Source organism: Lacerta agilis, chromosome 2, assembly GCF_009819535.1.
Source record: "Lacerta agilis isolate rLacAgi1 chromosome 2, rLacAgi1.pri, whole genome shotgun sequence".
NCBI classification, from domain to species: domain Eukaryota; kingdom Metazoa; phylum Chordata; class Lepidosauria; order Squamata; family Lacertidae; genus Lacerta; species Lacerta agilis.
The window spans coordinates 74,528,910-74,553,599 of NC_046313.1; the positions used below are offsets into that span (position 1 = coordinate 74,528,910).

Consider the following 24,690-nt stretch of genomic DNA (forward strand, 5'->3'; position numbering starts at 1 on the left):
CAGTCACCAGTCTAGCTGCCGCAATCTGGATTAGTTGTAGTTTCTGGGTCACCTTCAAAGGTAGGCCCACGTAGAGCATGCACCACTGGCGAAACAGTCTGCGGGCAGGTAGGATCTCAGCCTGTGTACCAGATGGAGCTGGTAGACAGCTGCCCTGGACACAGAATTAACCTGTGCCTCCATGGACAGCTGTGAGTCCAAAATGACTCCCAGGCTGTACACCTGCTCCTTCAGGGGTACAGTTGCCCCATTCAGGACCAGGGAGTCCCCCACCCCCGCCCACCCCCTGTCCCCCGAAAACAGTACTTCTGTCTTGTCAGGATTCAACCTCAATCCATTAGCCGCCATCCATCCTCCAACCACCTCCAGGCAGTCACACAGGACCTTCACTTCCTTCACTGGTTCTGATTTGAAAGAGAGGTAGAGCTAGGTATCACCCAGCCCATACCTCCTGATGATCTCTCCCAGCGGCTTCATGTAGATGTTAAAAAGCATGGGGGAGAGGACAGAAACCTGAGGCACCCCACAAGTGAGAGCCCAGGGGTCACTCATCCCCCAACACCACTTTCTGGACACAGCCCAGGAGGAAGGAGTGGAACCACTGTATAACAGTGCTCCCAGCCCCCCTAGATGGTCCAGAAAGATGTTATTGTTGATTGCATCAAAGGCCGCTGAGATCCAGCAGAATTAGGAAACAGCTTTCACCTTTGTCCCTAGCCCACCAGAGATAATCGACCAGCACAATCAATGCAGTTCCAGTCCCATGATGAGGCCTGAATCCCTATTGGAAGGGATCCAAATGGTCCGCATCTTCTAGGCGTGCTTGGAGTTGTTCAGCAATCACCCTCTCAATCACCTTGCCCAAGAATGGAAGATTTGAGACTGGGTGATAGTTGGCCATATTGGCCAGGTCTAAAGATGTTTTATTAAAGAAGCAGTTTAAGAAAAAGTTTGACATATTTAGTAAGATTTGAAAATAGCCTCTTTCAAAAGGAGACTGAGATCACAGTAGGCTGTATTTGTACGTTTTTTGTTTAGGTGATGTACTGTATCTATATGTGTAGGCATAGTTACAATTTTATTGTAAAACACTTTTCTGCATTCCATTTGGAGAAGTATATGCTGGATGAAATGTTCTTGTTTCTGCCACTGTATGTCAGCTTGTCTCTTAAATAACTTGCCCTTTATTCAGTTTGAATGTGAAAGCTAGACAGAGACCCAGACAATTAAGAATACTGAGAAATAGGATAGATATCACTTATGAAGTGTGTTTATTGTGGCTTTCAGACAGAGTATCTCTTTTATGTCTTATCTGTTGAACTTAATTGGCAGTATTTTAAATCCTTTTTATCTGCTTCCATTTAAATTACGCTCACCTTTCACAATACTGTCCTTGATGTTCAGCCTGTTATAGATATTTTTAAAGAAAAAAGTCGCACTGTGGGTTCCTAGATGGCCTCCTATCATGAGTTCTTTCTAATTAAGAGCATGGTTGCTATTGAATGAAAGATAGAACCATTAAATTGCATAAAGGTCATTTTCACTATGGTGACAAGAAAATTCAGTGGCTGTTTTCAAAGCCCTAAATAGTTCAAAATTCGAGTTGGAAGGTAGGGTCTCTCTCTTAGTATTGTGAGATTTAAACTGAGTCATACAAATCATTGGCTTCAGCTTTTTATATTGAATGAGCTTCAGTTCCTGAACTTGCAATGCGTGTTTTTACCATATTTCTTAAATCTTATCATCAAACATGACCCCCAGTTTTAGAAAATACAAAAACTAAAAAGCTGAACATGATACCATATTCGAAACAAAATAATAATAATAAAAAATTTCAGTAGCACCTTAAAGACCAACTAAGTTTATTCTTGGTATGAGCTTTCGTGTGCATGCACACTTCTTCAGATACCAATATCATATGCCTGCGTTTCTAAAGAAATAGCAAATAGTTGGGTGGCTTCCAACAGAACATTAAAATGCAATAATCTGCTAAACATTAAAAGCCTCCCTAAACAGGGCTGCCTTCAGATGTCTTCTAAACACCTGGTAGTTGTCAAAGAGAAAAACATCTGGTGGGAGGGCGTTCCACAGGGCGGGTGCCACTACTGAGAAGGCCCTCTGCCTGGTTCCCTGTAACTTGGCTTTCCATAGTGAGGGAACCGCCAGAAGGCCCTCGGCACTGGATCTCAGTGTCCTGGCAGAACGATGGGGGTGGAGACACTCCTTCAGGTATACTGGACCAAGGCCGTTTAGGGCTTGTCAGCACCAACACTTTGAATCGTGCTCGGAAACGTACTGGGAACCAATGGAGCTCTCTCAGGACCGGTGTTATGTGGTCTTGGTGGCTGCTCCCAGTCACCAGTCTAGCTGCCGCATTCTGGATTAGTTGCAGTTTCCAGGTCACATTCAAAGGTAGCCCCACATAGAGCGCATTGTAGTAATCCAAGCGAGAGATAACTAGAGCATGCACCACTCTGGCGAGACAGTCCGCGGGCAGGTAGGGTCTCAGCCTGTGTACCAGATGGAGCTGGTAGACAGCTTCCCTGGATACAGAATTAACCTGCGCCTCCATGGATAGCTGTGAGTCCAAAATGACTCCCAGGCTGTGCACCTGGTCCTTCAGGGGCACAGTTACCCCATTCAGAACCAGGGAGTTCTCCACACCTGCCCGCCTCCTGTCCCCCCCAAAACTGTACTTCTGTCTTGTCAGGATTCAACCTCAATCTGTTAGCCACCACCCATCCTCCAACCACCTCCAGACACTTACACAGGACCTTCACCACCTTCACTGGTTCTGATTTGAAAGAGAGGTAGAGCTGGGTATCATCCGCATACTGATGAACCCAAACCCCCTGATGATCTCTCCCAGTGGCTGCATGTAGATGTTGAAAAGCATGGGGGAGAGGACAGAACCCTGAAGTACCCCACAAGTGAGAACCCAGGGGTCTGAACACTCATCCCCCACCACCACTTTCTGAACACGGCATAGGAGGAAGGAGCGGAACCACCGTATAACAGTGCCCTCAGCTCCCAAACGCTCTAGACGGTCCAGAAGGATGTTATGGTCGATGGTGTCAAAAGCCGCTGAGAGATCCAGCAGAACTAGGAAACAGCTCTCACCTTTGTCCCTAGCCTGCCAGAGATCATTGACCAGTGCAACCAAGGCAGTTTCAGTCCCATGATGAGGTCTGAATCCCAACTGGAAGGGATCCAAATGGCCCGCTTCTTCCAGGCATGCCTTGAGTTGTTCAGCAACCACTCGCTCAATCACCTTGCCCAAGAATGGAAGATTTGAGACTGGGCGATAGTTGGCCATATTGTCCATATCTAAAGATGTTTTTTTAAGAAGTGGCTTAATAACCGCCTCTTTTAGCGGGTCTGGGAAGGCTCCCACACAAAGAGAAGCATTTGTGGGAGCCTGCAAAACCCATCACCAAGCCCTTCCCGGCTAGCTTTTATAAGCCAGGATGGGCAAGGATCAAGGAGACAGGTGGTTGGTTTCACTCGTCCAAGAAGCCTGTCCACATCATCGGAGGTAACATATTGGAATTGATCCCACACAACTAGACTAGACAGGACTCTAGTCTACCTCTTCCCGAATCTGAGCAACTTTATCTGCAAAAAACTTTGCAAAATCATTGCAGGAGATCATGTGGCCTGTAGTGGGCCCTGATGAAGCAGGTGGTTCCGCTAGATTGCGAACCACCTGAAAAAGTCTCCTGCTGCTGTTTTCTGCAGATACAATAGAGGCGGTGAAGAAAGTCTTCTTCGCCGTCGCTTCCGCCACTTGGTAGGCTCGACATTGAGCTCTAGCCCGTGTCTGGTCAGTTTCAGAATGAGTTATCCGCCACCGGCGCTCTAGCCGTCTCAGCGATTGTTTCATTGCCCTCAGATCTGGGGAAAACCACGGGGCTGTCCGGGCTCCATGCAATCGGAGAGGGCGCTTTGGAGCCAAACCGTCAATAGCCCTGGTTAACTCCACATTGCAGCGGGTCACCAGGGAATCAGCTGAAAGGTCATCAACATGGGATAAAGCATCCCCTACCACTCTCTGGAAACCATTTGGATCCATTTAATGGTGGGCGTGGACCATCCGAATTGGTCCCACTTCCCTGCAGAGGGGAAGGGTCGCGGAGAAGTCCAGTTGCACCAGGAAATGATCTGACCATGGCACTTCTTTAGTTTCGCTTTTATTTAATGTCAGATCACCAGCATCCATAGAGGTGAATACCAGGTCTAAGGCATGCCTTCGGCTATGAGTTGGGCCAGACTTATTCAGGGACAGCGCCATGAAGGCCATGCTTTCCACGAAGCCCCGAGCGGCCCTTTGTAAGGTTGTGTCAGCATGGATGTTAAAATCCCCTAGGACGACCAAACTAGGTGTCTCCAGGAGAACATCCACCACGACCTGAAGCACCTCGGGCAGGGAATCCTTGGTGCAACAAGGAGGTTGGTACACCGAGAGGAATCCTGTACTGCCCCTATTGCCCAACTTCCAGAACATGCACTCAGAGAACCAGGTCTTCCCAATTGGACGCCTGGTGCAAACTAATGACTTCCTAAAAATCACTGCAACCCCCCCTCCCCACCCACAAGGCCTGGGTTGCTGTGCATAAGAGAAACCTGGTGGACAAGCAGCGGCAAGGACAGGCCCATCTGCTTCATCCAACCAAGTCTCTGTTACACATGCCAGGTCAAATTCTCCATCCACAATCAGGTTGTGTATGGCAGTGGTCTTATTCATCATTGACCTGGCATTGCACAGCAGCACCTTCAGGTCATGTGGGTATCCCTTGCTGATTCCAGTATTCGTCCGGCCAGGACGAGACCGGGAAGCAGGGATAGTCCTCAAACAACGACTAAACCAGCCTCCTCGGTAATGACATGGTCTGGTCTTAGCGTAACTCCTCCTGCTGCCTGGGATCACTGAGATTGGTTGTCCCAGTTCATCCCCCCCTCCCCCGCGGAACCTCCCTCAGCCATTTTGTTGGCTGGCAGCCCTGACCCCTCCCCTCAAGAACAAAATAAAACCTATATAAAAACAGAAAACGAAACACAATAAAACAATACAAACCCAAAACTGTAAAAATTCCAAACAAACCAAAATTAAACAAATTCCCAAACCCAACTAAACATCCATTCCACCCCTACAGCAAAAATAATTTTAAAAGGTGAAAATATTTTTTTAAAAAAAAAACATTTTAAAACATTTTAAAGAGAACTCTGCACTGTTCTGGGTAGTACCAGCAGCAGCAGCAGCAGTGGGAACAGTCCTTATGAGGCCTGTCAGGTCCTGCCCTGGGCCAGGTGGTGAGTGGCAGGAACGGGGCCCTCAGGCACTCACGCACGGGAGTCCTCCTGGGCAGCAGCAGCACCACCAGCAGCAGTGGTAATCCTCTCCATAACTTCCTTCACTGCTCTACTACATGAATTCAATCACCCGCCCCATTCTTGCAAAGTTAAGGCTGTTAATATCTATGTTGATACTTCTAAATGTGCTTGAAACATTGATTATATCTGAAGACCATACCGGCACACATTCACAAACACATGAAACAAGCTTCAGCCTAAATAAGATCATTTCCATTTTATTGTTTTATCCTATTAGGCTTCTTTCTTAACTTACAATTATTATGTCTCTCCAAACTGTGAAATGCTGTCTAAAGTAGGCTAGCACACAATTCGTTCCGTGTGCCCACTGCAACCCCATTTTGAAACTGATAGTTATGAAACTTTAAAAGGGTGGGGTATGGGTTGACTTTTGCCAATTCCCCCACCCCCTGAAATTCTGTTCTAGATGTGTGTGTTTTAAAATGAACCTAAGCTGCTTGGTTCATACTACGGAAGTATAGGAGAAAAGCAGGCTGCTCTGGGAGAGACAGGGAGCTTGGTGTGGCTCTGCTCCCCTTGTAAACTGAGAGGGATATTGGCAGAAAAAAATTAAGTTCCTTTGACACTGGGGAGAGTGAAGCTCAGAGTCAAACAGGGACTGTGACTATTTGCTTGAGAGCCCCAGAATTCTATCCTGCCTTGGGGTGTAGGTAGTAAGAAGAGGAGGGTGGTGGTAGTGATTACTGGATAGTTTGGAATGTGACTGGCCTACTTTGCAAGGCAGTTGTGCAATGAAAGCTGTAAGCAGTCTCCCCTGGCCTTCTGCTCTCCTTCCCTTACAAATGGGACTGTTTTTACACACAATGTATTTAGGATCAGAGGGGATTATACTAGAGGTAGTAGAATAATCAGGACTGTTCTGATAATTCTTTAAGATTTAAGGGGGGTTAATAAAAGTGCAGAGTGGTAGCACATGTGTTACCCAACATGTATCAATTGTTTTCTCGGAGAGGTACAGTATTTGGTGTTGATTTTGAGAAGGAAGGAGTGTTCTGTTGCAATGAAGACTACTTGTAAAAAACAAATAGCCAGCAGGTGGCAGTGGTTAATCATAATCTGCTGTATTTTAACTTTACTATTACAGGCTTCAATAAGACTGTTGTTGCTTTTGAATTTTATATTGGGTCAGTGGATTATCTGAATTGTTACCTTAGCATGGGCTACTTGTGGGTGGGGATTAGCAGCATTTTCCAAATAATTATTGGCATATATGTATAGACATAAATGGCGGAATGCACACACATATGAAAAGATTTTTGTCACTGAAAAGTTGGATGGGGAGGCATAGCGACATTATCATTATTTTAATGCTTTTACAATAAATTGTGTAGATATTGTGCATTTTAGTATCAGCAGTTGTCTTCAAAGCAATGCAGTATGAGTTGCATGGTTCTGCTTGACTTCTTGGCTCATTTTTATCCCATTGATAAAATGTCATACCTCTAACATTTCTCCGATGAAAATAGGGATGTCCTATTCCATAACAATAATAATTTTATTATTGGGTGGCTTGCAACATATATAAAATCATAATAAAACATTGAACATTTTTTTCCTAAAAAAAAAACCTCCCCATACTGGGCTGCCTTCAGATGTCTTTTAAAGGTTGCATAGTTACTTATCTCCTTGGCTCGGGGGTCATATCACTCCATACACTCCAACATTTCTCTGATGAAAATAGGGACGTTCTAAGGAAAAGCGGGACATTGCAGGATCAGATTAGAAACCGGGACTTTGTCTGTAAATCCGGGACTGTCCCTGGAAAATAGGGATGCCTGGAGGGTCTGAAATGGGGCATCTCTCTGGGATGGAAATTGCAGGCATTGCCTTGCAGTGGTTCTAGTCCTCTCTGACTAACACATTCCAGAAGGTGCTGCTGAATTTGCTGAATTGTTCTTCTTTGACCCCCTCCCTCAGGGTTCTAGTCTTTCACCAAAGTGTTCTCTATCTCTATCTCTCTCTCCCCCCCCCCCCATGTGTGAGGGAGGGAGGGAGGGAGAGAGAAACTTCCTGATGAGGTCATTCAGGGATTTAAGATTGAGTATCATCAATATGTAAATGATATCTAACTCTGTGGCCCAATTCAGTCTCTGCTTTTTCACATATAAGTAAACATGCACAGGCACTCTGCTCTTCCCCACCCCCTCCAGTACATAAGTTTTACCCAGTCTACAACTCCCCCAGTTTGAGGGCAAAGTTCTGAAGCAGATAGCCTCCTCTACTTATGAAGACTCCCATTCCCCTATGATTAAGAACCCTGCACAGTCAGGGTTGTAAATTGCACAGGATTACATAGCTGTCAACTTTTCCCTTTTCTTGCGAGGAATCCTATTTGGAATAAGGGAATTTCCCTTAAAAAGGGGGGAAAGTTGACAGCTATGCACAAGAAGCCCCCACAAGTAGACATTTCTCTTAATGGAGGATTCTTCCCTTGACCTCACAAAGACCCATAAGCTCCACTTGCAATTTTGCTTTCATGGGGGTAAAAAGAATGCCCTATAGGGCTTGTCTCTCCTCTTCTGATGCGGACAATGCAGCAGAAGTTTCAAACCAGTGCCTAGGAGCAGAATGGACTGGATTGGATTGGCCTAGTAAATGGGTCTTGGGAAAGCTGAACCAGGATTCCGTTGCTAAAGGAGTTCCGTTCCTAAAGGCAGCCCTGTATCGGGAAGTTTTTAATGTTTGATATTTTGCTATGCTTTATATATGCTGCAAGCAATGCAGAGTGACTGGGGAAACCCAGCCAGATGGGTGGGGTATAAATAAAATTATTATTATTATTATTATTATTATTATTAGTGCCTCTTGAAGGATCAGGGCTTGCTCCCGAATGCTTTGCTGACCAGACACTGTGAAGCTAGAGACATAGTCTGTAGAACATTTGTTACTTAGGAAGAAATATTTAATAATATTCAAGATATTTCTTTTTTTAAAAAAAACCTTAAGTAACATATATAACATTTACATGGATGTTTCATCCCAAAATATTCTGACACCGCTGATGCAAATTACTGTTAACAGCTGTGGAAAACCCAAATTGACTTTTGCTCTGATTCAGCTTTTAAGAGCGGGTTTTTGCCAGAAAACCTCAGGGCAAAAAACAAACAGACAAACAAAAACTACAATGCTTGGATATGAAGTGTTAAAGTGCATACTTGTGCCTGGAAAGAGCAGGGCAAATGGTAAATGTGGCTGTACTTAAGTTTTACTGAAAAAAAGCATTTACTGTATATTCTGGCATATAAAACTACTTTTTAATCCAGGAAAATCTTCTCAAAAGTTGGGGGTCGTCTTATACGCCGGGTGGAGAATCTGCGGTCAAGTATATCTCAAACTCTATATTTGAACTGGAAAGGTTGGGGGTCGTCTTATACACCCAGTCGTCTTATATGCCGGAAAATATGGTACATTTGATCTATTCTGTAATGCTTCCAGGGTTGCAGTCCTATACATATTGTCCCACCCTATTCCTGTGACTAATTTGTTTTAACTGTTTTTAATACTGAACTATAAGTTGGTGTAAGTTGTAACCCACCCTGGGACCTTCTGGCGGAGGACGAGCAATATATATAACGACCACGGTTATGAGTAGATATGCATAGGATTGCACTTGTGAAGCTGTGCTGGAATCTTTAACAATAGTTTGGGTTTCTTGAACTCCAGTGAACGCTACTTTGCTAAATGATTATTACTATCCACCATAAATTGTTTATTTCACCAGTAGTATCAGAATATTTTGGAATCCACTTTTTTCTACACAAGAGGGCAGCAGAAATGGGTAGCCAGGTGCTTCTAATTTGGGTGTTTTTGGAAAATGCCACAGAGAACAGAAGTGAAATACCAAGAGCTGAGAAGAGCATAGTGCTCCTTAAAAAAAAAAAAAAAAAGGTTACAATGTGAAAACCGGGCTAAGTATCAATTTTAAAATGTTAGAATCTATACTAAAAGTTTTAGTGCATTGCACTAAATCTTGAATATCCTGCAGGTGGCAATAAGAAATTTGAAATGTATGCACTTCTTGAAAATATTTAACATGTGATCCATGTCATTAAATACACTGAGCTGGGAAATATGAATTATTTCCAGTTATGGTACTTAGAAATAATATTATGGTAACAGAATGATGACATGTTCTTATTCTGGGGGCAGAAGAATGGAATGTTCTCATAGATAATTTGATTTGTGTTAATTCCATGGAAGTCCCGCTGTAATTATGTGGGCATTGGAGCTGTGCTTTGTCAATTGCCATTTTAAAAAGAAGTATTTGTTTATAGGGATTGTATCCTGTATTTTCTCTTATAAGAGAGACCCAACAAATCTGTCTAGGGTCAACAGCCAGTAGCCACTAATCATTACAATTGGTTGGGTGCTACAACCCAATAGCTTATTGTAAATGATCCTCTAGATCTCATTAGAATCAGCTTTGCCACTTGGTTTAATTTATTTTCAAGAATCAGTCTGACAAGCACTTAGATCTGGTTCATTAACAAGGCAATGCTTTGTGGTTCTGGCTAGCTGCCAATATTCAAAGAGAAATAGCAATAAATTAATCCTATTTCATAAAAGTACAATATAATGCCTTAACATGTATAACTTTACTGTGCCTGAAGACTTTGTTATGCTGCATCCCCCAAATTATTTATTGCTGACATAGGTTTACATTAATTGCGGTGGCGATTATTATTTTTTTATTATTTTTTTTAAACAGAATTTATTGACATTTTCATAATATAACATAAACCCAACCCCACACCTACAGATAACAAAACAAATACAATACACATAATGTCAGGATTCTTCTTCTTATCTATATACCTTCCAAAAAAAAAAAATAAAAAAATTTCTAGTTCGGAATCTTGACTCTTGACTTCCCCCGCCTATGCACCTTCGGTTTTAAATCAATATACTATTTCCTTAACAACTTTTCTCTATAAAAAATTTAACTTTACTTAAAAAGAAAAAACACAATTGTCTTAATCTTTGCATTATAACCTAAATCTTAACCAAATATTCTTATAGCTAAACTTATTTCTTCTATCCTTTATCTTGCTGCTTTTAACTTAAAATTCAATATCTCCTTACTTATTTAAAATAAACTTGTAATTAACAGTCTTCACACTCCGATTTCGGATACCGTGGCAGACCATTCAAATTATACATTTATTACTTCAACCCACTCCCCTTCTGTCCATTGTCCTTTTCTGTCTTTCACCAGAACCGGATCTCCAATTATCTTCTTCTGGATGTCCACAGATCCAGGCTGCGTTCACAACAAACCTTGCATCGAGCTTAAAGATATTCATCCCCTCCATTCTGGGTTTCTCCGTTTCTTTGTGCCATACTTCTTCTTCTTGTAGAAATCTTAATTCTATGTCCCTTGCCCCCGAGCTGCCACCTCGGGGTCTGGATATTGTAAATTTCCCCGTTCCAGGGCTGCCACCCCCAGAAACCGGCCCCCCTTCCATTTGGAGTTGCCCAGCCATCTCAGACCATCCTTCAAGCACCTCTCCCAGCTCTTTGCGAAAGTCTGTTTCCATTGTGTAGAACTTTTGAAAAGCCTCTTCTGTGGAAAGTAGGTTCTTTCCATTTACAATTCCACTCAAGACTTGCAGTTTTCGACCAAGCAGTTCCAGTTGAAAGATAGTAAGCATTTCCTCATCCTCCAAATGAGAGTTCAGTATCAGCGCGAGCGCAAAGTCCAGCATCTTGGGGGGAAGGGTGGGTATCAAGTTTCAGTTCCTGTCTCTTCCTTCCTTTGTTTCAGTTTTTTCCCACGAAAGTCCAAACTGCCGCCATTTCTCCGATGCCGGAGTATAAAGACCAAAAACTTCAAATGGAGATATTTTTTCCCCAGTTAACCCCCGAAGGGAAATCTCAACAGTCTCAGTTTTCAATTTCCAGATACTTTCTGTCAGTTAGTGTAGCAGCAGTCACTTAAAGGGTTAATTCCTTTCCTCTGCCGAAGGGAGGGAGGCGGGCTGCCTTTCTTCTTTCCCCCAGATCGTTCCAAAGATACAAAGAGTCAATCCATTACTCACCGCCTCTGGGTTCTTTTCACTCACTAAAGACAGGTAGAACTTAGACGCTCATCACAGGCTCTGTCGCCGCAATTTACATCCCGGTTGGGGCTCTTCTCGCACCCCAACCGGAGCCCCGCTTTGCGGTAGCGGGGCTCCTAACCCCCGGGATGGACTGGGTGCTTCGCAGCCGAAGCAACCCACGACCACCCGCAATGGCGTCAGCCGCCGGAAGTCCGGCGATTATTATTTTTTTAAAGGGATATCATTGCAGCAGTGGTATTCACAAGGCCAAATGTGCTGGAAAATAGCTGTAAAAAGGTAAAGGGAGCCCTGACCATTAGGTCCAGTTGTGGACGACTCTGGGGTTGTGGCGCTCATCTCGCTTTACTGGCTGAGGGAGCCGGCGTACAGCTTCCAGGTCATGTGGCCAGCATGACTAAGCCACTTCTGGCGAACCAGAGCAGTGCACAGAAACGCCGTTTACCTTCCCGACGGAGCGGTACCTATTTATCTACTTGCACTTTGACATGCTTTCTAACTGCTAGGTTGGCAGGAGCAGGGACCAAGCAACGGGAGCTCACCCCGGCGTGGGTATTCGAACAACCGTCCTTCTGATCGGCAAGCCCTATGCTCTGTGGTTTAACCCATAGTGCCATTAAATACATTCCTATTGATAAAATCTTTTGATTCCACTGTGGCTAGGTAAAGGTAAAGGGACCCCTGACCATCAGGTCCAGTCATGTCCGACTCTGGGGTTGCGGCGCTCACCTCGCTCTATAGGCCGAGGGAGCCGGCGTTTTGTCTGCAGACAGCTTCCGGGTCATGTGGCCAGCATGACAAAGCCGCTTCTGGCAAACCAGAGCAGCGCACGGAAATGCCGTTTACCTTCCCACTGGAGTAGTCCCTATTTATCTACTTGCACTCTGACGTACTTTCGAACTGCTAGGTGGGCAGGAGCTGGGACTGAGCAACGGGAGCTCACCCCGTGGCAGGGATTCGAACCGCCGACCTTCTGATCAGCAAGCCCTAGACTCTGCAGTTTAACCCACAGCGCCACCTGGGTCCCCGCCACTGTGGCTACCTCTGCCTTTTCTCCACCCACAAGCAGGAACACTACTTAAATGAGCTGCTAGTATGAGTTTCGGCTCTGCTTAGTTTGTACCAAGGAATAAGTAATGTTAATGAGTTTATATCTGACATCTGGATATACCTTTCATGGGACTTTTAGGTACATTTGAATGTAGCAGTAACCTGATCTTAGCACTTTAACTGTGTAACATACTGCATCTGTGCCATAGAAGAATTGCTCCACGTCTCGTTTAGGGAAAGTGTAACTACAAACTGTGTACAGTATGTGCTGGTAGTAAATATAATTGAGAAGAACGGATTTGAGACATTAGTAGGAAAGAAGCAATGCTATGATCTCACACACTTAAGCCTCATTTATTTCAACAAGGTTATTAAGTACATGCTTAAATATATCCCAATGAAATAGTACTTTAAAGTGACTAACTAGAACGTACCCAATGTTACGTTGCAAAAATAGCACTTTCCCCAGTGAACTAAAATATCCTTGGGGGAAATATTGTGACATGCACTATCCCGTATAGCAAAAAACAAGTGGTTCAGAGTCAGAAAAAGTACCATTTGTACTTTTACAAATTATAGGTTAGAATTCTGAAATAGTTTCTGCAGCCAGACTCATCTAAAAGAGGCACTAAATTGATCCTCTTTCTGCTTTGCATTCGCTAGCAAATAAAGGTATTTTGAAGTGAAATACACCCTGAACTGGGTGTGGAGAGTGCAGCTGAATGGGACACAGACGTGGGCAGCCTGAGGAAGTACCTGTTTAGTTAAGTGGAATTTACTCCCAGGTAAAGTGAGTGCAGGATTCCAGGATGACAGAGCAATCCTATAAACTACTTTAACTCCAACAAAGGGATGGAGCTACATCACTTCTATGCTGGTGAAACAGCTAACATGCCCTTGACCTACATTCTCAGAAGTTGTTGTTGTTCAGTCGTTCAGTCGTGTCCGACTCTTCGTGACCCCATGGACCAGAGCACGCCAGGCACGCCTATCCTTCACTGCCTCTCGCAGTTTGGCCAAACTCATGTTAGTAGCTTCGAGAACACTGTCCAACCATCTCATCCTCTGTCGTCCCCTTCTCCTTGTGCCCTCCATCTTTCCCAACATCAGGGTCTTTTCTAGGGAGTCTTCTCTTCTCATGAGGTGGCCAAAGTACTGGAGCCTCAACTTCAGGATCTGTCCTTCTAGTGAGCACTCAGGGCTGATTTCTTTGAGAATGGATAGGTTTGATCTTCTTGCAGTCCATGGGACTCTCAAGAGTCTCCTCCAGCACCATAATTATCTTATCAGGTAAGCAACCAGCTTTAATCTAAAATACACAAGCTCACTCTTTTCAGTCTCCTCCATCAATCCAAGGTTCGGAGCAAGGTAAAGCATTTATTCTTAGTGGAAATATTCACCCGTCCCAATACCATGTTTCCATGTGTATTCCTACATTTCATGAGGCATCTTGGTAACTGGTCACAGAGGTACATTACAGTCAAATGAGACAGAAAGGAACGGCCTGAGTGAAGGTGGCAAAGGGCAACAGAAAGCTTTGGGCAAAATAAGCTGGTGGTGGAGGTGGGGATGTGGTAGTTGCCACACACTCATCCAGAGCCCATTTTCATGACCACATTTCTGCATGTGTCCCCTCAGCAATTGGGGGAAGCATTTCTGTAGTTCCAAATAAGTGCTGAAAGTAATGTGGAAATGTGGGGGTAAGTTGAAGTTTACTACCCTGAAGAAGTGTGCATGCACACGAAAGCTCATACCAAGAACAAACTTAGTTGGTCCCTAAGGTGCTACTGGAAGGATTTTTTTTATTTTTTATTTTGTTTTTACCCTGTGAAAGAATGGCTGACTTTCAAGTCAGAATGAGGAAATATTGGTTAAGGAAACAGACAAAATAATGTGGTGTTACCCAGAGGTTTTACTGTGGGGTTCCATGATGAATCAAACCACAAAGTTGAATCATTTGGAAGACTAGCCTCAATGTTCTCAGTGGTGACATGTCTTCCCTTAAGCGAGCTGTTTTTATACTGTGCAACTAATTCGCCTTGACTGAACATTTCACTACCGGGCCTCTTAAAACAATTGTGTTTCCTGGTAGAGAATTGATGACAAAAGGTGTTTCCAGTAGCTACAGAAAGAGTACTAGGATGGTCCTGCTTTGAAAACTGAAAAGAGAAAACTTTTTTGGGGGGGGGGGAAATAAAAAAGAAAAAAACTGAAAAGAATAGCAGAATGTGCCACATTTATTTAAATTCAAAAATGGAAAACTTTACACATTTTATCAATATTCACCTTTAATTGTTCAGAAGTGACATCTAGAGTGGTTTACTTAAGTTTATAATTAGGAAAATGGTTCAGCATAGCAACTCCACTTTATATATAAGAGCAAGTTGGAGGAATCTGTGGTCCTCATCGCTGGCTGCCCCTGCAGCTCCACCCCGGCAGTACCGAAAATAGCCTTAAAAAATATTATTTTTTTTAAAAAAAATAAGCCCAGGGGCGGGGCCACCACCCGAAGTGTCACCCCCAGCAGGGCGCTGCCTGGGGCAGCCTGCCCCCCGCCCCCTGCTACGCCCCTGTCCAGACCCCCCCTTTTTATCTTGGTTGCCCTCCTATGCACACGCTCCAGCTTGTCAATATCCTTAAACTGTGGACACAGTACTCCAGGTGTGGTACTATTATTTCCCTTGGATGAGACACTATACTTCTGCTGAAACAGCCTAGATTAGCTTTTTTCGCTGCTGTATCACACTGTTGACTCACTTTAATCTTGTGGTCTACTAAAACCCCTAGATCCTTTTCACATGTACCACTGGCAATCCAGTTGTCCCTATCGGTCTTCTGTGTAAAAATCATGAAGATACGTATGAATTTTTGTCTCTGGCCCATATTTTTGCACCATTTTTGCTGGAAACCTCCAGATCCATGGTTTTTTATGGTTTAGTCAATGGAGTAAGATGTGCCCTGTGATATGATGGTTGGGAGTGGGGGACCAGTGGGGTGGGGGAAATGTGCAATTTCAAGAGCATCTGGTTTACTGGATCTGATGTGTATGAGAGCACCCCTCTTTTCATCTTCTGATGAAGGAGGCACTGAGTATGCTGAGGCTACAATAACTTTGCAGCATTGAAGGAAGTCCTCAAGAGTACCATGTTGATGAAGAGCACCATGCTGGTGACCTGTGAAATGTATTATATATTTTTAATAGACATAATGATGCCTGTCCTGCTTTCTAACTTGCATGGACTGTGGTGAGATGGATATTGTGGAGAAAGTATATTGTGAAGAAAGTATATGACATGACTCTCTGCATCTCTTGGTGCCAAAAAAAAAGTAGCGCCACCGGAACGTCTACCATTCCTCTCTCACATGTATCATTTCACAAGCAATTTTGATTTGGAAAGTTGAAATTTCCCCAAGGATTTAAAATTCAAAATCATGTTGCATTTACTCATTGACAAGCCGATGCTGACATTTCCTTCTTAACTTTGTCAGTGTCAAAGAAATCTGTATACCTTGATCTCCAAATTGCAGACCTAGGCCAGAGCCTTCCTTCCTAAAATGCATGCACAAGTTATTTATAGATATTAATGTACATTGCATTCTGGTAGGAAAGTGAATTCTACATAGAGAAAAAGCATCCGTTTTTATTTCCAACAAACATAAAACTATTTTTACTTGCATGAGAAGCACTTTGTTTTGTTAGCCTTTCTCAAACTGGCAAGCAGCTGCTCTTCTTTTAAAAGTGCATGGCTTGGCCACTGCTGATTTGCCTTGCATAGTAGCTGTAAACTAAACAGGCTGATCACAGTCATTACCAAACGCGTTTTTATAGGAGCTTCCAAATGTTTAATATTCCCTTTTTTCATGAATGGATGTAATTTAGACATTAAATGACCCTATTTCAATATTGCTGCAAATCTCCCAAGTTAGTATGCTGGGAATAATTAAGGCTTGTTGATGTTTTTTCTAAGCACTGAAGGCGCCACTTAACTTTGGAATGGGCCCAAGTTCTCAGTAAAGGAAAACTTCAAATGTTAGTCAGAGTTTAGTCCTCTGAATCAGCGAATCCAAGAATATGCCTTATAAAGTTGTGCTGGAGGGAGGAGAAAACATATTTTAAAAATAAAACATTCAGAAAGGTTTTAATGCTTTTCTACTTCTACTTTTAATGCTTATGTGGATTTAAATCACTGGAAGTATTCGTGGTCTTATTTTTTTGTTTAACATTTTGTTAGACTCCAGATGGCATAATTTAGTGTTCGGTATTGGTGTTTATTTTCAAAACTGAAGTCATTTGTTGAAACATGAATCATGCCAGAGATCAGTTGTTTAATAATTGCCTCATCGAGCGGATGTTTACAAAGAAAAGGTGAATTGAGGGGGAGTATTTCACCCTAATTGGAATACAGTCCATATGCCAATATATAAAGTAGATTCTAATTGTTTTTAAGTGTCACTCTTTCACTGTGTGCATATATGAAATATATACCAAATTTTATTTTTTTTAAATGTCAGCTATAAATATAATCTTTCCAATAAGGTAAGTTTAACATTTAATAATGTTAAAAGTGTATTGCCCAGCCTGCCAAAGAGTAATGCCTTAACTCTACCAATACCATTATATTTACACCAGATTTATTGTAGTTATTTTCTTTTTCAGGACCAAATCTTTTCGTGGGAAAAAGGTCCATGGGGAATATGACATTAAAGTTGAACAGGTATCAATTTAAGAATTTTATTTCATTTCCCCATATTTCTTTTTATTTGTTATCTGTCTATCTATCTATCTATCTATCTACATGATTTGTATAGCACCCTTAGCATGATCACAGGGTGTTTAACAAAATCAAATGAGAATTTTAAAAAATCCATAAAATCGCACAATCCTTAAAATATACAACTCAATCCATAACAGTTCACTAGACAGCAATTTACTAATAGCAACAGCAGCAACTAATCCATTCATATGATCAGGTCTCTCCTTCAAACACCTGATGAAAAGGCGCTTCTAACCAACTGCCTAAACTGCAAAGTGTTGAGGCTGGACATCTCAGTAGGGAATTCCACTTGTGAAGAGCCTCCACAGAATGATTTGATCAGCTGTATAGATTTAAAGATAGTGTTTTTTCTAGACGCATACTGTTTCTAGCTTTCATCTGAAAAATATTTCCAGGAGTGGGATAGGATTCTAAACAGGGATTGCTAACTCATGCCTTAAGAAAAGAACTCCTGTAGCAACTTCTAGCAACTTCATCTGGCACACTCCTAAATGAAGGGAGAAGTTTCACATGTCCAAACTCTTCCTTCCTTCAGATGACAAAGATAGAGCTAGGAGCATTAACCCTTAGTAGAGTAACAGCTTAATTAAATACGTGAAGAAGAATCTAATCTGACACAATTGATTATGGAGGTTCTTCCCCCCCCCCTTTTCTTACAGGCACAGTTTTCAGAGGTCAATTTGATAGCTCATGCTGATGGCAATTATGCTGTGGACATGCAGGCGTTCCGAAATGGCACTAAAGTTGTTAGGTAAGTTGGTGTTTTTTTCTTCCTCATAAAAACTGAAATTAACTTAAAGCAGTAGAAAACTACCATATTGCTAAAACTAGCAATGTTCTTTGAAATTACAGTATTAAATTAGATCAGCATTTAGCTAGAGGCGAAACTAGGATTTATTCCACCTGGGTCAAAAAAAACCTGTTTGGCCCGCCTGCCTCCCAATGCATTTGCTTACACACACACACACACAGGCTGGCAGCCTCAACAGCACCCCTCCGAAGGCTTCACCTGGGGGCATAAATAAATAAATAAATAAATAAATAAATAAATAAATAAAACAGCTTTGCAACCCCCCCCCCAAGCTGTTTTGATCACTTTGCAACTTGTAAAGCAAGTTAATAGCAATGAGACATAGCAATGAAATTTATTTTTTCAAATTACCGGTATAAAACTATTTTTTCTGAAACTGTTTATTTCTTTGGTTAGAGTATTTGACTCATGTTGCTTGTTTCTTTAAAGGTGATTTAGTATTTGTGGAAGCTTACCTCCAATACTGTTCAAAACTTCCTGTCTTTGCAGAACTGATGATTCATTATAATAAAGTCATATACTGTACTAAGGAAGGTTTATTAGGTGTTGCCCCTGTTCCTTTGAAATAAATAGAAGAGGGAAGGGACCCCACAAATAACAAATGGTGCTGTGATGCACCAGTGATGAATACTTACAAAGGACTCATTGCAGGGAGTTGGACTAGAAGACCCTCGGGATCCCTTCCAACCCTACAGTTTTATGATTCTATGATTCACTGCTCCTGGAGGGATCCCCATACCAGAATCTTATTCTTTCCATTATTCTTCCCTTTCCCGCTTGGAGCATACGTATCATGATGCCAAGGTATTATTGGAAGGCAGTTAGTTCAGCTGGTTAAAGTGTGGTGTTGATAATGCCAAGGTTGTGTGTTCAATTCCCATGTGGGCCAGCTGCATATTCCTACTTTGCAGGGAGATGATCCTCAGGGTCCCTTCCAGCTCTACAATTCTGTGACATGTGAGCCTCTGTGAACAATGCTCTCAATAGTGCTTTCATTTCTGCTGCAATGGGACATGGGGAAGCTAGGGCTCTGGCATGACCTGTGTGAATCTTTCCTTGCATCAGGGTTATTTATGCCTGTAATACAGTTAGACCAAGCCCATAGTAATTCAAAAAGCTAGCAAATATTTTTGCTGATTAAATGTTATATTAAATTACCAAACTGTGCATGAGCTTTAAATATAATCAGGGAGGAGCAATGTATTGATTTATAAAGATATTGCAGAACATATCTAAAAAATGATGGGTGAAAAAGGTTTTATTTTTTATTTTAAAAAAGCTTATTTGAAATTCAGTTGCACTCCCAAGGATTTCTGCTTCAGAATTGATTCATATGTACTTCTGTGGTATAGCTGATGCTTCCATGTGATTGGGATCCCATACCATAATTGCAGTGTCTGAAATTAGGAAACAAATAGTGGTCATGGAGGATGCGGTTAACTGCCATTTTCTGGCGTTATCTTTTTCTAGGGGGCAGCAACAGTGAAGTATATATGGCAGCTGCCCAACTAACCTGGTTTCTCATTCCAGGTGTAACTACTCTGATGTGAAATTTTTGAGATCTAGGAAATAGAGTACAATAGAGTTGCTTTGCCCATGAATAACAAGATGAAGGAGCAGAGCCATAAGCTTCTTCCTGCACACTGAGAAGTCTAATTGGGAAGCCCATTGCAAAGGATTGAAGGCATGTTTCTCAACATCACAAATGTTAGAGAATCACTTTATATCATAATTCACTGATTCTCAGCCCACTTGTGCTGGGACCAGTAACCTGACAGGAATGTGTGCTGACCTAATAAGAGGGGAAATTACTGTGTTGCTTGTAAGAGGAAAAGGGGCCCAGTGGCACTCAGATGCTCCAAAAAGCTACCATGTTATAGCGTAGCCTGCCTTCTTGTATCTCTTTCTCCTTGCTCTATCATTCAACCTCATTTTATCTGTTTGTTGTCTCCTAACATCCTGTATTTTGTGCTCCTAATTCTCATACCTTATCACCTCAGTCCTGGCACTTATTTCCAACAATCCCAAGATATTTTCTGCTTCTTTCTTATTAATTGCAGTTTATAGGTACAGAGCACTTTACTAAATGCTGTCCTATAGGTGATTGCCCCAGTGTCCCAGGCAATAAAAAATATTCTGATTGTTCTTTTCATTTCATACAGATGTTGGCTTTTCCCTTTAGTTATCTAAGTAATATGGTGTAATAGGAACAAATATCAAAGATAAGGTTTTCAGTGAGCATGCAGTTGCTAGATCGGAGCTGCATCATTATAGATTATAAGAGATGTCACTTGGGTAGACCAGGTATAGCTGGGGAATCTGGAGCTTCTTCTCTTGTATGTGCACCCAAGTCTTAAGCATACTTAGAAGAAACTCCCATTGATTTCAGTGGGCTTACTTCCAAGACAGCATGAATAGGACCACAGCTTTAATAGCACAAATCATTGAAAGAAGAACATAGGGATTATAGGGAAATAAATTAGTATGAAAAAATATAGTAAACATTTCGTATGACAAAAATATAGTAACCTTTGCTCTCTTACCTAGTATCTTATATTTGTATTACTTTCATCTATAAGAAAAATAGCTTATGGAAGAAATGTTTAAATTCTCTTATTCTCCTTAGATCATTCAGGCCCGACTTTGTTCTTGTTCGACAACACTCGTTTGGAATGGCAGAAAATGAAGACTTCCGTAACTTAATCATAGGGATGCATTATGCTGGCATCCCAAGCGTTAACTCCCTAGAGTCAATCTTCAACTTCTGTGACAAGCCCTGGGTGGTAAGTTATCTGACAGAAATTCCCGAGTTCGAAGACAACCGTCGCTTTGAATTGGAAGGTTGGGGAAAAGGAAGGAACCATTTTGTGTGATGCATGACAAATCTGACCGGCTAGATTTTTTTAAAACATTAGATAACACTATATTAGTCCAATGGTGGGCTCATTAACTATCTTAACAGCTACAATTTTAATTTATCATGTGAAAATACAAAATACTGTATGCTGTTTCGTTCCTTTATTACGTTTTTATTGTCTTTACTCTAAAGAGCTCAAGGTGGTGTACATGTTCACATCTCCCTGCCCCCTGGCTAATTTTTATCTTTACAAAAAATAAATAAATGAGATGGTTTGGATGAGTAGAGGTTTGAGCTTTTGCCTGTCTAATCTGACTCCAGCACTCAAACGACCACATCACATTTGCTCCAAGTTGCAGTCCGTTTGTAGTCAAAATAGCGACATCACTGCAGAAGAGAGAGTGATCAGAAGGTTTTGGGGGCACCCCAAGGTTTACAGAAATACAAACATTTTAAGGAGGTACAAAAGCTTAAAGGGGACCCTCCTTCTCCTCCTCCTCCACCACCCCTATAAAAAGCCATCCCATTAAGGGCTATACATGCTCAATGGCCGCATAATGCTCAGTGGATGATGTGACTGGAGGTGGGGAGTGGGAGAACAGTAAACGGGAGAGAAGGAGAATAGAATTGAATAGAACTGAGCATCTTGGAATGGGACATGGCTGTCTGAAACCCTGAATGGAAACACTCCACACTACATGTGTGCAGATCTCACTGGTATTGTAGATATTATCGACAAAAATTGCACCTGCTGCGCATAGAGCCCTCATCTTTCTCAATTTTGTTACATCTTCCTGTTGCTCTTCCTTGAGGTCTCTGTGCGTGCATGCTGTAGTGCACATAGAATCACTTCTGCAATCAGAAAGTTAATGTGAGGTGATAAGCTTTTTAGGATGCCTTTGCCTTAGAGCAAGCTCTTTAAAAACGAGGCACCTGCTGGCATTAAGGACAAAACCAGTTATACTTGAATTCAGCATCTTTCTTCCTTAGGCTTCTCAGTCTTGACATTCCTGCTATTGTTGTAAAAGGTTGCTAGCATTTGCGACTAGCCATGCATGCCCTTATCATTTAAAACAAGGATGTTTTTATCTTTCTTCACCCAGCCCTTTGCATAAGAAACTGGCTTTATAGATTTAGAATATAAAATTGAAGAGCTGGAGCATGCCAGTCTCAATGAAAGCATAAATGTCTGAGTGTTCAGCAGGTGGGATGGGTTTATGCTATAAAAATTTACTACCAGCTTGTCATTTATGAATAAATTTATCATTTATCACATTTTATGAAATCATGTTTTACTGAATGACTGGGTGGGTCCTTTTTAGAGATACGGCATTCGGGAGTTCTAGTATTTTTTGTTCTGTTTGAGCAAAAGATTTTGGCTCTTTAAAATGCATTTATTTATTTATACACCTTGGAGCTCCAAGTGGTCTCCACCCCCAACCACCATTCTATCCTCGCAATAACCCTTTAAGGTCTGTTAAGCTTAGAGATAGTGATTAGCCCATTATGAGCTTCATACATGAGTGAAGATTTCAGCCTGGGTCTCTTTTTTTGGGAGGGATCTTTGCTTTCTGTCTGGGTTTTTTTTTGGGGGGTGGGGGGTGGGAATCCAAGCATCAGCATTTTTTCTTCTGTGCAATGGATATTTTCTGGTGCCCACAGCAATATTGAATGTAAAAATGACAAGTGATCTGTCAACTCCAAAATACCCTAGAGCAATTATGGGGAAGATGTGGTCCTACAGATGCTATGCTCTAACTTCCATCACCCCTGAGCATTGGCTATACCCATTGAGGCCTATGGGAGATGGAGTTCAATATCTGGAGGGCCACATATTCCCACCCTGGCCCTAGATAATAAATAATGCATATTCTTAATCCATTGATACCACTCTCACCAGACCCTGGGATAAGGAATAGAACATACCAAGCCGCATTAACAGAACTGAGAGAACATATACAATAATTCCACTAATCTCCATGCAATCTTAAAAAAAGTAAGAAAGCAGTACCTTTCAGATCAACAGAACTTCAGTCAACACAAAACTTACAGAATGCAAAAAGGGGGGGGGTTAGTATGGCAGTAAGCTCATTTTATTCAAAAGCCCTAAGAGCTGGCTGAGTATCCCACCAAGGTAATGATTGAGAAGGGGTTCACATATAACCTTTCATCCCACAGAGCATCAAGGTACATAAAAGAGTAACCAAAATGATCAGGGAGCTGGAGCAATGCCTCTACAGGAAAAGGTTGAAACGTTGGCAACTGTTTTATTGGGTGCCAGAAGGAAGCAACTAAGGAGGAACATGATAAACATATATAATGGTACGGAGAAGGTGGATAGAGAGAAATTATATGATTGCTGTCTACTGCTTCCAGGACCAGAGGCAGTCCTTCCAAGTTCAGTCTGCACTCTCCTTTTGTACTTGGAAGGAGTGAAAAGGGGAAGAGTACAGTTTCCCACTCAGATTGAAGCTGCAACTGCAGTTCTGCTATTTGCTCTCTCTTCCTCCCTCCTCCTGCAGCAGTCTGAGAGAGACTCCCTTGGAAAGTTCTGTGCTCATTTTTGTGTGTGGAAGCAAGACATGAGGCCATTTCCCATTTAGGTATAATTACTTTAAATGCTGTATATTAGAGAGAGAAATGTCCTATTTTGTTTCATGGCACATGCTTACATTTAAATGCACGTGAATAAAACTAAAGTAGTAAAACTGTTATTATCAAGTCTCTAATTATAGCATTAGCATTCAGTGTACCCTATACCTAGGGATTTCACTCAAAGCTACAATGTTCCACTCTTAGGATAACAAAATACATCTTGCACATTCTTTTATTATCAAATGAAAGAGCTCTCTTGCCAAGTGCTTACTATTATCTGTACAAAGCATTGGTGGTACGCATAAAGATTTCAGCTGACAATCCCTTCCTCTCACTCGAGAAAAGCTCTTTAATAGATGAAAAGACAGCTTTTATGTGAGAAAGGTAAGAATACAAAGTACTAGCAATACAAAGAAAATGCACTAAGAACAAAAATTCTCGCAGTAAAATCTATGAAGACATTGAACTATCAAACACAGTCATCCTCGTACATCATAGAATCACCGACAATGATCCATTTCCCCAAAGAAAAAGTAGATAGATGGCTGCAAACAGAACCAAAAATGTTTAATTTACCCTCCGCTGCCCCATTTTTCTTCCCTGTTATTTTTATATTTAAAAACAAATCACATAGATAACATCACTCGAACTGAATAATATTCAAATGAATCACATTCATTTTCTTTTTTGATCAAAGAACAGATGTTGTTAAATCTCTTGTGCTAGAAATTTTCTGAAGTATAAGCATAGATGTTACTGGTATATGTTATTTATTGTTGTTTCTTATAAACGTCAGATGTTTAGTTACCAGGTAAAACACAATTTTAGCAAAGCGAAAGGAAGCGAAGCGAAAGGAAACTCCAATGCTGTAAAGAAAAGTATTGCATAGGAACCTGGAATGTAAGAACCATGAACCTTGGTAAGCTAGATGTGGTAAAAAATGAGATGGCAAGAATAAACATTGACATCCTAGGCATCAGTGAACTAAAATGGACAGGAATGGGCGAATTCAGTTCGGATGACTATCATATCTACTACTGTGGGCAGGAATCCCGTAAAAGAAATGGAGTGGCCCTCATAGTCAACAAAAGAGTGGCGAAAGCTGTACTGGGATGCAATTTCAAAAATGATAGAATGATCTCGATACGAATC

The 24,690-nt window shown here is 41.8% G+C and overlaps 1 protein-coding gene across 1 annotated transcript in view; it reads left to right on the plus strand.

The window, feature by feature from the left end:
* Nucleotides 1–24,690, plus strand: part of SYN2 (synapsin II) — a 149,619-nt gene that overhangs the window by 50,081 nt on the left and 74,848 nt on the right. Inside the window, exons 2-4 of the mRNA XM_033140785.1 lie at nucleotides 17,158–17,215; nucleotides 17,935–18,026; nucleotides 20,713–20,869. Of these exons, the coding sequence (XP_032996676.1) occupies nucleotides 17,158–17,215; nucleotides 17,935–18,026; nucleotides 20,713–20,869 (307 nt within the window). The remainder of the gene's footprint in view (nucleotides 1–17,157; nucleotides 17,216–17,934; nucleotides 18,027–20,712; nucleotides 20,870–24,690) is intronic.